Source organism: Rhinatrema bivittatum, chromosome 2 (assembly GCF_901001135.1).
Source record: "Rhinatrema bivittatum chromosome 2, aRhiBiv1.1, whole genome shotgun sequence".
NCBI classification, from domain to species: Eukaryota; Metazoa; Chordata; class Amphibia; order Gymnophiona; family Rhinatrematidae; genus Rhinatrema; species Rhinatrema bivittatum.
Window position 1 is genome coordinate 150642480 of NC_042616.1, and position 13453 is coordinate 150655932.

Below are 13453 nucleotides of genomic sequence, written 5' to 3' on the forward strand. Positions count from 1 at the left end.
CTTCATAGGTGAGATTAAGGTATTAATGAGTCATTTTTATTTTCCTGTGTTGCTATTTGGAAGCCCTGAGAGTGTTTCACATTTGGAGACAGGTTGTACTATGGTTCAAGTATTTTGTATGCCTCTGAATCTTTGTTTCTCAAATACAATCTTGACAACATCAGTCAAAACAAAATATCAAACAAGTCAACAATCTGGTTCTGATTATGTATGACTTTTTTAAAATTAGCATACTAAAGTTTGAAACACTTTACATGAGTTCATAAAGTTATGTTATCAGTTTATTTATGTACCAGAATGAAAATCTCACATGGATGTCCTGAATATCATTATCTATAAAATGTTTTATTATATTTCAAGCATAGCTAATCAAACATAGTAATTTGAATTTACTTTTTTTAAAATCACTTTTACATTAGAATGCAACTAACATCCAGGATTCTTTTTCACGAGGTATTCAGTGACCAATATAGCGATGATATTAATCACATTTCAATATTAAAAAGTGAGTTGATATTTGATAATAAATGTTCTCTCTGCTTCAGGATGTCATACTATACAAAGGATTGGAGAAAGATGAGACACCAGTACTTTGACTGGAGCAATGCTGAAAAATATAAAGAGAAGTTAATTTAAAAAAATGAATGATATGATTGTTGTATTATGTACTGTTTGTCACATAGTTCTATACAGTAAGTGAGAAGTTATATTTAGTACACACATTATTTACACTATTAGTATACAGTGTTGTACAATATAATTCACATTGTTATAATGTAAAAGCTCCATTATTACAGTGCATGCATTAAGAAGCTGGAAAGCCTGAAAGTAGTTTAAAATATACCTAAATTTGCTCATTAAAATGTGGCATCAAAAGCTATTCCACAAACTGTGAGATGAATTTTAAAAGCCTGACATGTGCATTAATAAGAGGATGCACAAAGAGGTCGGGTTTGTGTGCATCAACTGGATTTTAAAAGCTACTGAGATAGGCACATCTTCCACAGTGCATATATCTGGAAAGTTTGCAAAGAGGGGCAGGACGTGGGCATGGTTTGGGCATGAACCTAAGATTTGTGTACACATATTGATGTGACCCAAGGCCTTCTGCTGTGTAACTTTGCTGTGTAACTTTACTGCTGCTAAGGATGACATGTGAGTTAAAATTTAAAGAAAACCAGGCAGATCTGTGGGGGGTTTAAGGGTCAGGGCTAACTGGAGTAATTAAGACTATCAAACCAGTGGGGTTGGAAGACCTCTCTTTTAACTTGGTAAAACTGGGGACAAACTGGTAAAACTGGGAATGGCATCGGCTTGCGCTCCCTCAAAAAACCCCTGACTTATGCAGTAGCAGTAGGATTGGTGTGCACGTGTGTGTGCCTACTTAAAATTTGGTGCACATGTGTGAGTGACAAGGCTATTTTACAACATGCGCGCATATGTTAAAAAATGGCCATGTACCTGGGAACGGTCTGAAGTATTCAAACAAATGTGCGCATGTGCGCTGGTTTGAACGTTACCATCCCTATGAACTAAGGCTGCTGCATCCACGGGTGGCAAATAGTGGAACAACATTCAGTAAAGGTTAGCTATGAAATAAATGGGGACAACTTTGATGCATGATTTAATGACCTTGGATTTCCGAGGTCATCATTATGGGTTATTTTGTAGCAGCTAATGGCAACACATATGAAACCATGTTGTAATCCCCAGACTCTAAAAGAAGGTATAATATAGAAGAATAAAAGTTCAGCAACTCAAGTGGATTTTAAATTAAACATTTGAAAGTAATGCTATTTTAGAGTACACAGTGGGCTCTTTCAGGACATGTGTGTTTCATATTAATAGGTGAGTGTATTCCAGATTAACCTACTTTCACTACAATGTAAATTTTTCCTGACAGACACAGTTTCTTTTTATTAATAAAATTGAGAAGAATTCTTACTTACATTACCAGTCCTAAAACAGGTCCCTGGGGATCCTTTGATTAGTCTGCTCGTCTGAAAACCAGACCAGTTGAGGGTTCCCCCAAGGACCAGAAAAAGTACCACTAGTTTACATGATTTTGGTTTAAAGCCCCTAGAATGGAACACTTGGGCTACATAGGGAAGAGTGAATGGTAATTTTTTTGTGATGGAGTTTTGACATATTTGTATATTTTTGTAGCTATCCATTGATTCAGAAAGGTGATTTTAAAAGTGACATAAATTCAGTGATAAAAATACTTTAACATGGTTATCTATGACAAAAATAATCGAGTTATAGATCAAAATGTGCAGATTAAAATCAACCCTTAGATTATAAAAAGGAAAATTAATTTGTCACGTGAATTTTTGTAAAATCAGAAACTCACCATTAGTTTATTTATTTAGTTGAGGCAGTATACAATACAAAATATATAAACCAATTATCGTAAATAATATAAAATAAAAATATATACAATTAATAATTAGAATAAAACCTTACATAAAACTAACATCAAAACATTCATTAGATGACAATAAAAAAGCCATGACTATGTAAACAACTGCAACTTCAAACCCCCCCCCCAAAAAAGCATTAAACTAACATATCAAGACCAAGTAGTACATGACCTAGAAAACGGTTGCAGAGATGTTAAAATTTACCAAATACAGATATTTTATATTTTAGCAATAAAAATGGGAAAGAACAAGGCTTTCACTTTTTTAAAAAAATGTTGATAGTTTAATTCTATTTGAATATCCACTGCTCTTATCCTAGATTTCTTTACAATTTTACAATTTAGAATCACTTGGAGGAGTAACCTAGTGGCTAGAGCAGTGAGTTGCACACCAAGGAAGCCAAGGTTTAAGTCCTGCTGATACTCCTTAATATCTTAAGCAAATCAAGTCTCCCTCCATTGTCTCAGGTACAAACTTAGGCCTGGATTTATCAAAATGCGGTAAGTACCGCATGCGATAGCAAAAGGGGCGTGTTTTATGCTAATATAGGATTTAGCGCAAATTGCGCTAATTACCTGTGTGAAGAGCTAAGTTAGTGCAAATTGCGATATCATTTCAGATTCTGTGATAAGTGCCAGACCTGTTGTATTTCCTACATTCAACCACTGGGGGACCATTTGGAGAGAGAGTGTGCCTTATGGGACACATCGCAAATGGCGATGAAACCTCACCGCATGGTCACGGCCGCTATCGCACAGCCTAACACATTTGAAAGAGGTGTAGTTAAAATCGGCGTTACGGCTGTGCGATAGCTCTTCGCAGGCAGGCTAACCCAGCCCACTCTCCGCCCCTAACTCCTCCTATTTTGGGAATTTGCATCGCACCATACGATATGGTGCGATCGCATGCGGTAAACACGTTTTTGCATGCGTTAAGGGCTTATCGCATGCGTTAAAGGCCTATCGTATGCGAAAACAGGGCTTTTCGCATGTGATAAGCCCTTAACGCATGCGAAAACGCCTTACCGCATTTTGATAAATGACCCCCTAAGGGACCTATTTACTGGATTAGTCAGTAGTATCTTAGCTTCTAGTGGAATGATAGGGGAGATAGATGATACAGATGGTAGGGATGTGAATCGTGTCCTCGATCGTCTTAACGATCGATTTCGGCTGGGAGGGGGAGGGAATCGTATTGTTGCCGTTTGGGGGGGTAAAATATCGTGAAAAATCGTGAAAAATCGAAAAATCGCAAAACCGGCACATTAAAACCCCCTAAAACCCACCCCCGACCCTTTAAATTAAATCCCCCACCCTCCCGAACCCCCCCCCAAATGACTTAAATAACCTGCGGGTCCAGCGGCGGTCCAGAACGGCAGCGGTCCGGAACGGGCTCCTGCTCCTGACTCTTGTTGTCTTCAGCCGGCGCCATTTTCCAAAATGGCGCCGAAAAATGGCGGCGGCCATAGACGAACACGATTGGACGGCAGGAGGTCCTTCCGGACCCCCGCTGGACTTTTGGCAAGTCTCGTGGGGGTCAGGAGGCCCCCCACAAGCTGGCCAAAAGTTCCTGGAGGTCCAGCGGGGGTCAGGGAGCGATTTCCCGCCGTGAATCGTTTTCGTACGGAAAATGGCGCCGGCAGGAGATCGACTGCAGGAGGTCGTTCAGCGAGGGTTCCGGCGCCTCGCTGAACAACCTCCTGCAGTCGATCTCCTGCCGGCGCCATTTTCCGTACGAAAACGATTTGCGGCGGGAAATCGCTCCCTGACCCCCGCTGGACCTCCAGGAACTTTTGGCCAGCTTGTGGGGGGCCTCCTGACCCCCACGAGACTTTCCAAAAGTCCAGCGGGGGTCCGGAAGGACCTCCTGCCGTCCAATCGTGTTCGTCTATGGCCGCCGCCATTTTTCGGCGCCATTTTGGAAAATGGCGCCGGCTGAAGACAACAAGATTCAGGAGCAGGAGCCCGTTCCGGACCGCTGCCGTTCCGGACCGCCGCTGGACCCGCAGGTTATTTAAGTCATTTGGGGGGGGTTCGGGAGGGTGGGGGATTTAATTTAAAGGGTCGGGGGTGGGTTTTAGGGGGTTTTAGTGTGCCGGCTCACGATTCTAACGATTTATAACGATAAATCGTTAGAATCTCTATTGTATTGTGTTCCATAACGGTTTAAGACGATATTAAAATTATCGGATGATAATTTTAATCGTCCTAAAACGATTCACATCCCTAACAGATGGTTTTGAAAGCAAACCCCAGGAGGAGCAGTCTGTGCAGTTGGAAAGCATGACTGATACCCCTGGCATTTTTCCTCAGGGTCTTCCCTCAACCTCAATTCTAGTGTTAACATCAACCTCCAAGGATGTAAAGAAGAGATTTTGGAAAACATCCCTGATGTGGAGGCACTTTAAAGTAAGGAGGCCTCACATTTTTCTCAGTATATTCACTGTAGTAAGGACATTAGTCGAGAGAAGCAAGTGAACCATCTCACAAATACTGGCATGCAGCATCAACTGCAGAAGCAGCACACATTAGCAATGGCTTCAGGGGTAGGTAGAAATACTAGCCTGGAGACCCCTTCTACCACTCAAAGTAAAAGCCAGAGGAAACTTTTGAAAAGAAAACTTTTCCCCAAGCTGATCCCATGGGTCCTTCCAGCAGTCATATAGCAGGCCAGAAGACTCCTGTCATGCATCTGCAGTGGCAACCCACCTTAGAGAAAAATTTTTATCGCTGTCCAGGGGCAAGAGGTAGGCAGTGAATGCCTACCTCTTGCCCCTAGAGATGTGAATCGTGTCCTCGATCGTCTTAATGATCGATTTCGGCTGGGAGAGGGAGGGAATCGTATCGTCGCCGTTTGGGTGTTTAGAGTATCATGAAAATCGTTAAAATCATGAACCAGCACACTAAAACCCCCTAAAACCCACCCCGACCCTTTAAATTAAATCCTCCACCCTCCCGAACCCCCCCCCCCAAATGCCTTAAATTACCTGGGGGTCCAGCGGCGGTCCGTAGCTAAATCGGGGGAAGGGGGAGGGCAGGAAAACCGGCACACTAAAACACCCTAAAACCCACCCCAACCCTTTAAATTAAATCCTCCACCCTCCCGAACCCCCCCCCCAAATGGCTGCAGGAGGTCGTTCAGCGGGGGTTCCGGACCCCGGCTGAATGACCTCCTGCAGTCGATCTCCTGCCGGCGCCATTTTCCGTACGGAAAATGATTTGCGGCAGGAGATCGCTCCCGGACCCCCGCTGGACCCCCAGGGACTTTTGGCCAGCTTGGGGGGGCCTCCTGACCCCCACAAGACTTGCCAAAAGTCCAGCGGGGGTCCGGAACGACCTCCTGCAGTCGAATCGTGTTGGTCTATGGCCGCCGCCATTTTGCGCCGCCATTTTGCAAAATGGCGGCGCAGAATGGCGCCGGCTGAAGACAACACGATTCAATTGCAGGAGGCCGTTCCGGACCGCCGCTGGACCCCCAGGTAATTTAAGGCATTTGGGGGGGGGTTCGGGAGGGTGGGGGATTTAATTTAAAGGGTCGGGGGTGGGTTTTAGGGGGTTTTAGTGTGCCGGTTTTCCTGCCCTCCCCCTTCCCCCGATTTACGATTTTTTGATGATAAATCGGGGGAATTGGTATTGTATCGTGGCCCTAACAATTTTTGACGATTTAAAATATATCGGACGATATTTTAAATCGTCAAAAAACGATTCACATCCCTAGTAGGCAGCATCAATAACAGTGATGAGGAGCATTGAGGAAATGATTACCCTAGACGATCAATCCTGCAGATAGTGGAGAATGTGGGCTTTAAGCATCTGCTGCTTGTATTAGCCCCCAATTACAAAATGCCTTCTAGGAATACATTTAGTGGGCAGGTTATCTCCACCCTATACAACTAGTTGCATGCAGGCGCGGGTGGCTAAGGTAAAGGGGAGTAACATGCATTTCACCAGTGATATCTGGACCAGAATGAATGCTATGCATGCTCTCCTTAATGGCACACTGATGGAACTTGGCTGAGGCAGGGGCAGCCAGCAGCTCTCAACAGGACTGAGCAGCAGGACTGTGCTACACACCCAGGTGATGGATAGCATCCATAACCCATGCAATATTCTATCAGTTATAAGAATGATGCTAGGGGGATGGCAGCTAGACCAGAGAGGCAGGTGTATTCGGGCAGATTTCTTTGTGACAGACAGTGGGAAAAGTCTGCTAAAGGCAATAAAAGATGGGGAGCTTTCATAGGATACATTTCTTTGCAAACTTGCTGCACCTGACAGTGAGGGATTGTCCTGAGTAAAAGAGCGAGTCATTTCCATAGAAGCATGAAGGCTGGACAACATCTCCATAACAAGCAGGAATATTTCAGAATGCCTCATAACATCTGAATCAAGATGACGGCACCCACTGGAATTCCACCTATATGATGCTGCAGAGATTAGTGTAACTGCAGGCACCCCTTCATGATCTGTCTCTGGTAACAGAGATAGGTGTGGTTCACTCCTGAGGCATTAATGATCAGGTAGTGATGATGCAGCTGATAGAAATCCTGAAGTCCTTCAAGGGTGCCATGAAGCATCTGAGTTCTGAAGTCTCATCCTGTGTGGGGTCACCTCTATAGTAAATATTTTGGAGAAAAAATTAGAGTATTTCTAAGAGCAAAAAGAAATGGAAGCAGAGGTGTTATAGTCTGTTGGGAAATCTTTGCAGCAGCAGGTACAAGAAACTGAAACCTTTGACAGAAAACAATCCATGAAGAAGATGCTGGTAGCTAGGTTGTGTCTACAGAAGTGTAAGAAGCAGAGGCAGCGTGGGGTTGAGGCACTGGAAATAGTGGCCACCCCAGAAAGTAAGCACGAGCAGAACCTTGTCAGCTACCACTTCCTCCCCACCTCGATATGCCAAAGCCACACTGCCCACAAGGAACATTCGCTCTTGAAACAGGCCACAGCTAAAGCAGCAGGCAAGAAAGACCCTTGGCCCACACCAGTAAAAGGAGACCCCCACAAGAAATTTCTGTGAAATGCTATCTCACAGAGCCCATCAAGGACATGAACATGGATGCACTGGCATACTGGGCACACACATTTACAGTCTGGCCAGACCTAGCCAAGGTGGTCCAAAACTATCTTTTCTACCCACTAACCAGTGTGCACAGTGAACGGGTCTTCTCGTTGACAGGGAACATAGTGATCCCTCATTGTTCAAGGCAGGTGCCAGACTTGGTAGAAAAGTTGGTGTTTTTAAAAATCTATCTAACATTGTTGGATTTTCCAGAATTTAAAGCATTTTGGAGGTCTTGATGCCTCTCAGCCTACCTACCATGCCCCAGATATACCACCTTAGGAGTGTTCCTGACATTTTGCCTACCTGTCATGCCCAAAATATACAACCTTACGGGCAATGCTAATACTATGTTTACTTGTTATGCCACTGATATACCATCTTTGGGGGGGGGGGGGCTTTCTATCAGATATCTACTTTTCATGCCCCAGATCTTGCTGCCACTCTACCTACATGCCATATCCCAGATATATCACTTAATACTTCTATGCCTAACTGCCATGCCCCTTAGGGGTCTTGCTGCCACGCTGCCTCAGATATACCATAGCAGCAGCATCACCTTAAGGATGATACTATAACTATGCTGATCTGTCAAGTCCCAGATATACACCTTAGGGATGATGTTGCTACTTTGCCTATCTGGCATACCCCTGATGTACCATCTTGGAGGTCTTGCTGCCACATGCTTGTTTGCTATGCTCCAGATATAGCACTTTGGGGTGATGTAGCTGGCTTGTTACGGTGGTTACTACCCCAAACCAAATATGCCTGATACTTCACTTTCAATGCATATACAGCATAGCTCTCTGCTTCAACGACAGGGGAGAAGAATAACTGATACTTCACACATCCAGCAGAGCTCTCTGCTTCAACGGCAAGGGAGAAGAAAAAAAGGGTTTGCACTCACAAAGCGGGGAGTACCTGGCTTGTTACGGCGGTTACTACCCCAAACCAAATGTGCCTGATACTTCACTTTCCACGCATATCCAGCATGGCTCTCTGCTTCACGGCATGGGAGAAAGACTGATACATCACGCATTTCCAGCATAGCTCTCTGCTTCAACGGCAGGAGAGAAGAAAAACTGATTCTTCACGCATATCCAGCATAGCTCTCTGCTTCAACAGCAGGGAAAAAAAAAACAAAAAAAAAAACTGATGCTTCACACATATCCTGCACAGCTTCAACGACAGGGGTGAAGAAAAAAAGGATTCACAATCACAAAGCGAGGAGTAGCTGGCTTGTTACGGCGGTTACTACCCCAAACCAAATGTGCCTGATACTTCACTTTCAATGCATATCCAGCATGGCTCTCTGCTTCAACGGCAGGGGAGAAAAAAAAAACCTGATACTTCATGCATATCCAGCATAGCTCCCTGCTTCAACGGCAGGGGAGAAGAAAAAACAACCAACAAGGGCTGTACAACATAGTCTAGGTAAAACAAATAAGCATGGGTGTAGCTTGCTTATTGCGGCGGTTACTACCCCTACTACCCCTAACTAATCAAGCTAGATATTTCACTTGGATGCAGCTCCATCACTGCTCTCTACATTAATGGTGGGGGTGGAAGGGGAATAGAACAAAGAGCTAAGAGAAACAGATAAGTATGAGAGAAAAAATGTGTGAAGCTTGCTGGGCAGACTGGATGGGCCATTCGGTCTTCTTCTGCCGTCATTTCTATGTTTCTATGTTTCTATACCTACCTGCAATGCCCTGATGAACCACCTTGGGGGTCATGCTGACACTATGCCTACCTGACATGCCCCAGAAATGCTATCTTAGGGGTAATACTGCTACTATGTTATCTGCCATGCCCTAGCTATACCACCATAGGGGTGATGCTGCTATTATGCCTACATGCCATGTCCCTGATGTACTACCATGATGGTATTGCTGCTGCTCTGCATACCTGCCATGCCCAAATTATACCACTTTAGGGGCGATGCTGCCATTAAGCCTAACCTACTGTCATGGTTTTGTCTGCTGTGCAGTCTCTCTGTGCCAAGCTTCAACCTGCTGCACAGTCTTCCCTTCACCAGAGATCCTTATAGGCCATGCTCACTGCCTTGCCTGTTACCTCCTCTCTGTTCACCTATCTCAGACTTAGCCCTATTTAACCCATCTTGTCCAATACCCCAGTACCGCTTCATTGAATCACTTTGGCTCTCTGACCTGGCCAATCTTTCCTTGTTCCTGTGCCTTGCCTTTTGGCCTACCCAGGCTTTATCTTGCCTTGCGACATCCTGGCCTTATCTTGCCTTGTAGTCTCCAGGCCTTCTGTCTTATCTTGCCGTGTAGTCTTTGGGGCTTTTGCTTACCTCACCCTGCAGTCTCCAAGCCCTTTGTCTTGCCTAGAGGCCTTTGGGTCTTTTGCTTAGTGGCTTCTGGGCCCCTGCCATGCAGCCTTTAGGTCTTCTGGGTTTTTTGTCTTGTACTTGTCCTGGCTGTGTCTTTCCCTGTCCTTGTATTGTCCAGTCCTTGTTCTGCTCTGTCTCTGTTCTTGACTAGCCCAGTTCTCTTCTTCTCTGTTTCCCTAGTTGTGCTCCTGTTCTCAGTCTAGCCTGTCCAGCACCAGTTCCAGTCCAGCTTGTCCTTCACAAGTACCAGTCCAGTCTGTCCAGCACCAATTCCAGTCCATCCCGTCTGGTACCAGTTCTAGTCTAGCCTGTCCTGTACCTATTCCAGTCCCGCTAGTCTTGCACCAGTTCCAGTTCAGTCTGTCTAGCACCAGTCCCAGTCCATCCTGTTCTGACAAGGTCCAAGCCAGCCTGTCCTGTACCAGCTCCAGTTCAGCTAACCATGCATCTGCTTCAGTCTCAGCAAGGATCTAATCCTTGCCAGGCCCTTGACTCCAGCCAGTATCATTATGTTCAGCAAGAGGCAAGTCCTACTGGTCCCCAGAACCTAAGTGCTCAACCTGCAGGGGGATGGGTTGGCTAGGCAGAAGACTAAAATCAGTCCAGCCCTGCGGTCCTGCACAACATCTGCGAGGATGCATGCAGACTCCATCCTGCAGCCCCATGACACCTGTCATGCACCTGATATACCACCTTGTGGGTCTTGCTGCTAATATGGCTACCTGCCAGGCCCCAGATATATCACCTTGGTATATACTACTATATTTACTGCAATGCCTCAGATGTATCAACTTGAGGGTCTTGCTGCAACTATGCCTAGCTGCCATGCTCTGAATGCTAAACCTTGGGGGGGGGGGGAGGGGGGGGTTAATGCCTTCTTTTTGTTTGCTGCTTGAATTCCAGCCTTGTTCTTGCTCAAGTTTCTTCTCCCACTCCATATCTTTTCTGGTTCTTTACCTTATTTTTTATATGTACATCTCTTGGATCCTATCCTAGTTCCCCATCCCCTCTTCTTTCTTGGTTATACTAAGTTATTTTATCCTCAAAATAAAATGTAAAAGATTTGAAGAAAAAATACAAGTTTTACCAGGTATCCAACTTTTTTCCAGTTTGTCACATTTATCTTTTGTTGTATACATCTATGATCCCAGCCTAGTTCCTCCTCCCTCTTTCTTGTTTATACTATTGTGCTTTCTTCTAAAAAAAAAATAATGTAAAAAAAAGACACAAAATACATGTTTCTCCTCTCACCCCTTCTCTTTTCTGGCTTTTACACACAGTAATAGAGTAATACAGTAACAGAGTAAATGATGGCAGAAAGAGACCCAAATAGACCATCCAGTCTGGCTTGCAAGTTTATTTTTATTTTACTTTATACATTTTTTTCTTTTGGGTAGCTACTTCAGCTCCATGCAGGTTGCCCCAATTAACATGGGTTATCCCTTTCCTTTATCTCCATTTTTAGCCAATAAGGATTCCCTATGTTTATCCCATGCCTGCCACTCTCCAATCTTCAGAAAAAGATGATCAAACAAACAGTATTGCAGGGATATATCACTGGGAGCTCAGTGAGAATCCAGATTGCAATAAGATATTACCAGAAAGACACAATAGGGATGCTTCCTTCTCTTCTGACTGGGGAAAAATGTACAGCAGTAAATGTATCTCAGAAAAGAATCAAGTTAAATTCTTGGGGAAATTCAGCAAAAAATTATCCTGTACATGAACAAAGTACCAGTAATATCACTCACACAAGGGAAGAGCAAAGAGATCCTGTAACTCTGAAATCACAACTGATATCTGATACTGAGGCAATAGGCAACAATGCACATGCAACAAAAAAATGTACAGGAGAGAGCTTTTACATGTTCTGTGTTGCGGGAACACTGTGGAGCAGTCCCGATTCAGGGAAGATAGGGGTGCCCTTGGACCATGGCGCAACTGCAGAGAGCTCCGAGAAAGCACTGAGGCAGTCAAGACATGTCCAAGCATGGGCTGACAGGCTGAAGACCAGAGGCCCTGACCTCTGCCGAACCTAAACGCGCTGGAGGAGACCCAACAACACAATGCTGGTCTCTGGGGTAGCCCTCCGGCCACTTGTAGCCCTTTCAGACCTGCCACCTGGAAACGGCAGAAGCAACAGAATGGACAGAGGTCGAGGACAGGTGATGGTACTGGAACAGGAACAAGATGAAGGCACTTGCAGACTTGGATGAGGTGAATACACTAGGCGAGTAGACAAGGCAAATGCAGGGCTGTGGCTCAGGATGAAGAGAGGGTCTGGGCGGCTTTGATAGCAGGTTCTGGCCAGAGTGGAGGCTACAGTGACCTGGCATGGCTGATGCCCAAGTTGGTCATCTGGAAGTGGAATCCGCCAAGGGAGGCTAGGACCAGACCCTGAACCAGAAACATCCGAAGCAAAGAGCCAGGGTGCACTGGGACGTCTGGAGAAGTGACATCAGAGGACTGGAACATCAGGAACATAGACGAAGACACTTGATGAGTGAATAAATGAAGGTGAGGTTAAAACTCAGGATGACGGAAGGATCCGGGCGGCACTCATAGCAGGATCCGACTGGAGTGGAGGCTTCAGTGACTCGGCATGGCAGACGCCCAGGTTGGTCATCTGGAAGCGGAATCTAACGGGGGGAGGCTAGGGCTGGACCTGGAACTGGGGAATTCCAAGGACAAGGGCATCCGAAGAGAGGAACCAGAAGTGGACACCTGGAGGCAGAACAACTGAAGATGAGGACAACAGGATCATCTGAAGATATGGATATCAAGGACATCTGAAGATGAGAACATCTGAAGAATGGAACATCTGAAGACGAGACGGACGAGGATGCAGGATCCAACGAGAGACTAGGAACCACAGATGAAGACAAGGGAATTCCCAAGAGGATCAGAGTGCCTTGAAGAAGCTGGAATCTATGAAGAGTTCAGGAGTGGACTGGCTCCTTGCGAAGGTGCCATGAAGAGGAGGGCTGGAGACGATGCTAGGCAGTGAAGCAGTTCCTGGTGTCAGCGGCTCCATGCCGCAAGGGTGATAGGGTGTGCAGTGGCCCCGCCATGCAGGAAAGGATGGCGGCAGCAGCCCTGGCCACACAGTAGCAACAGCATCAGCAGCAGCCTTTAGGCCACAAGAGAGGAGCATCAGGCATAGCCTGGGAGCAGAGGTGAGAGGCTGCTAGCGGCTAGGCCCACGAGCAGCATCACAACATTCTGTAGGTAGGAAAGGTTTCAGTCGGAAGACAGAATTAATGCAACACCAGAAAATCAACAAAATAAAAAGAATGTTCAGCTACAGAATAGGGAAAAGCTTTTTTTTTTTTTTTAATAAAGCAAATCTCACAAAGTACCAGGAAAGCCATACTAATGAGAGCCCAAAATCATATTGTAATTGTGACACTATTTTCAATTGAAAAGCAAATTTAACAATCACATAATTCAAATTAAGAGCAAGATCAATTTCAAATGGGGAATATAACAAAAACATGTTATAGAAATGATACTGATGATAAACCATTCTCTTGTACTAAATCTGACAAGTGGCAAGTGCTTCAATGGCAAGGCAGACATCTCCCACGCCACTCGGTCTTGCTGCTATACCACT

The 13453-nt window shown here is 45.1% G+C and overlaps 1 protein-coding gene across 1 annotated transcript in view; it reads right to left on the reverse strand.

Annotated features, from left to right (window-relative positions):
- Positions 1-304: 304 nt before the first annotated feature.
- Positions 305-13453, reverse strand: part of MALRD1 (MAM and LDL receptor class A domain containing 1) — a 954719-nt gene continuing 941570 nt past the window's right edge. Inside the window, exon 42 of the mRNA XM_029587045.1 lies at positions 305-607. Coding sequence (XP_029442905.1) covers positions 542-607 — 66 coding nt within the window. The 3' untranslated portion in view covers positions 305-541. The remainder of the gene's footprint in view (positions 608-13453) is intronic.